Here is a 2603-nt window from a genome sequence, read left to right as displayed (position 1 = left end):
GGGGGGGTTATGATGACGCGTATGATGAATCTTAAAGAAGATCAGTAACCTCACCGCCCCACACACACACACAAAACCCCAACCAAATACAAGAAAAAGAAATAACAACCAACCAAAAAAACAAAAACAAAACAAAAAACAATATAATGGAATCAACGAAACTACAACTGTAAATATTTTCAATTTAATAATGTGGTCAAAAATTCGTGGTTCAACTTATCCTCAAAATATCTCTTTAACGCGAGTTTCAGTGTCACCCATACTTTGCCTTAAAGTCTGCATCAATTTTCTTAACTTAATCATATTTTCCCACAGCATTTGAGGCCAGATTGAAATTTTTTTATTCACAAATTAATATAAAACACTATAAATCTCTTTCACGCAGAAAATGGGATTGTTCACAGCACTTCCCGTTTCTCACACATTTTGCATGCGCATATATGGCGTACATCACAGCTCACCAATGACACTTTTAATGGCAAAACCTGTTATAAGAAATCAATTTTATTGTGATCACTTTTTTTTGCACTAAAGGTTCTCAAAACATCCGTTCAATAAGCATAACATCGCAATTTTAAATTTAAAAAATGACGTACTTGCTTTAAAAGAAATTGTCCTAGCTGTAGATTTCGAAACCTTTTAAGGTCTGTAAAAACCATCCACTGGGATTTTTAAAATTAGTATTTATTAAGGAATTTTCTAGAATAAAGCAAATAAGTGTTAACAAAAATATTAATCTGTTACGGCAAACTGCTATTAAAAGGTCTTTGTGCAAAAGTTAGAGCGAGCCTTCAAGTTCGACTGTTGAGAAATTATTTGACAATAAGTTGTGCCACGGATTTTTTTATCGACTAAAGGCCTTGAATTATAGATACGCTTCGGGTGTCTTAAAATTGGTTTTTCAGTCATATTCGAGCTTGTAAAACAGAACCACTAAATGAACGAAGTACGATGTACGGATTCCTGTTAAGAAAAGTATTAAAGTTAAATTATAATTGAGAAAAGGATCGTGTTATTGGTAAAGTCTGGAATGTGAAAAACTTCCCTCCTTTCGTGGATATACCAATTTATCAACAGTTATTGTATAGCAACTGAATCTTAACGTAGAGACACATAATAACTATTTTTGTTTCATAGGCAAATATTATTTTTCACATGAAAACAATTTATGATAGGCTATTTCCCTTAATATAACAGGCCCTACCGGCGTATCGTTAGCTGTTCATTGTTTTTGAGCTTGAAAGCGTCATAACAGGGTATATATGGGCTGACCAAGGATGTCATCTTAGAAGATACTGTGCTGTTTTAGTATATTTTACTTTGATGTTTTTCAACGTATCTGTCAATAAAACAATGTCATGCAGATGCTTAGTTGATTTCTTATTGATTTCTTATGTTATCATTTGCGCGTCACTTTTCACCCTGATTAATTAAACGTGCTCGACCTGTTGAGTTTATGTGTACATAAGTCTTTAAATCTGCACTTAGTTTTACGACTGACTCACCTGGGATCAAAAGAATGCACATGACAGCCATATCGGCGAGCCGCTTCGTCATCGAAGCTGAAGTCGTTCTTGATACTGAAATAAAAGGAATAGGTTATTATTGGGTAAGCTCTTCCTGTATGACGTCACTGAAGTGTGTATGCAATCTGAAGAGTTAAAAAATTAGATATGAGAAAAACTGTATTTCGCGTTCGAAATCAAGTTTCAATAAAGAAGAGCAATTTAAGAAGGATTAGGATTGCCAGTAGCAGTATTAATTCAAAAGACCCACAAGTTCTAATCCTGCTTTCAGACTTCAGATCTGAGTAATTTCGTATAGATCTAGCCTAATAAAAACGTTTTTTAAAGCATCTTCAAAGATGCCATGACAAACGAAAACGAATCAAGAACCCACCAAAACACAACCAATTCCATTTACGCCAGTTCCACGAAAAGAAGATATATACAAGTACCATTTCCACCGAAATATCCTCCATATATAGCATTTCCACCAAAACCATTTTCATTGACACAACATTAGTTCTACAAATACCATTTCCTTTGACGCTACTTTCACCATCACCACATACAACACCGACATATTCTTCTTCTTTGACACACCATAATTTCAATTGACACAACCTCCACCAACACGACACCACTTCCTCCGATACAAAACTTCCACCACCGCCAAGATTCCACCCACAGAGCAGCACTTCCACCGACACCTAGACCTACCCAAAGGAGTAGATGAGGCAAGGCGTCCGGGGCCGATATGCCACGTCATCACACACCTCCCAGCCACCATCTTTGAGGTTCCCCACGCGTACCATCCGGGTACAGAGAGTTTGAATGTTTTCTATGTACCTGGGTAAGATTGAAAAGTCTGATTGTTATTTATGAGCCCAGGGAAGACTCAAGAGTGAACGATCTTTTTGTACATGGGAAGACCCAAAAAGAGTCTGAAAGCTCTTTATGTACATGGAAAAGAACTCAGATCACGCTCATGGGTGCTCGCGAGCATATTTTTTTTCAGCAGATTTTATAGTTCTATGAAGGGTTCGTTATTGTAGTTGTTGTTGATGATGTTGTGTGAGTGTGTGTGTGTGTGTGTGTGTG

The 2603-nt window shown here is 36.5% G+C and overlaps 1 protein-coding gene across 1 annotated transcript in view; it reads right to left on the bottom strand.

Moving 5' to 3' along the window:
- LOC101864100 (methyltransferase-like protein 24) overlaps positions 1-2603 on the bottom strand; it is a 13994-nt gene that overhangs the window by 1865 nt on the left and 9526 nt on the right. Inside the window, exons 4-5 of the mRNA XM_005109912.3 lie at positions 2223-2351; positions 1506-1580 (exon numbers count right to left, since the gene is read on the bottom strand). Coding sequence (XP_005109969.3) covers positions 1506-1580; positions 2223-2351 — 204 coding nt within the window. The remainder of the gene's footprint in view (positions 1-1505; positions 1581-2222; positions 2352-2603) is intronic.

Source organism: Aplysia californica, unplaced genomic scaffold (assembly GCF_000002075.1).
Source record: "Aplysia californica isolate F4 #8 unplaced genomic scaffold, AplCal3.0 scaffold00828, whole genome shotgun sequence".
NCBI classification, from domain to species: Eukaryota; Metazoa; Mollusca; class Gastropoda; order Aplysiida; family Aplysiidae; genus Aplysia; species Aplysia californica.
The sequence above is the reverse complement of the archived record's forward strand: the minus strand, read 5'-3'. Positions and strand labels throughout refer to the sequence as shown.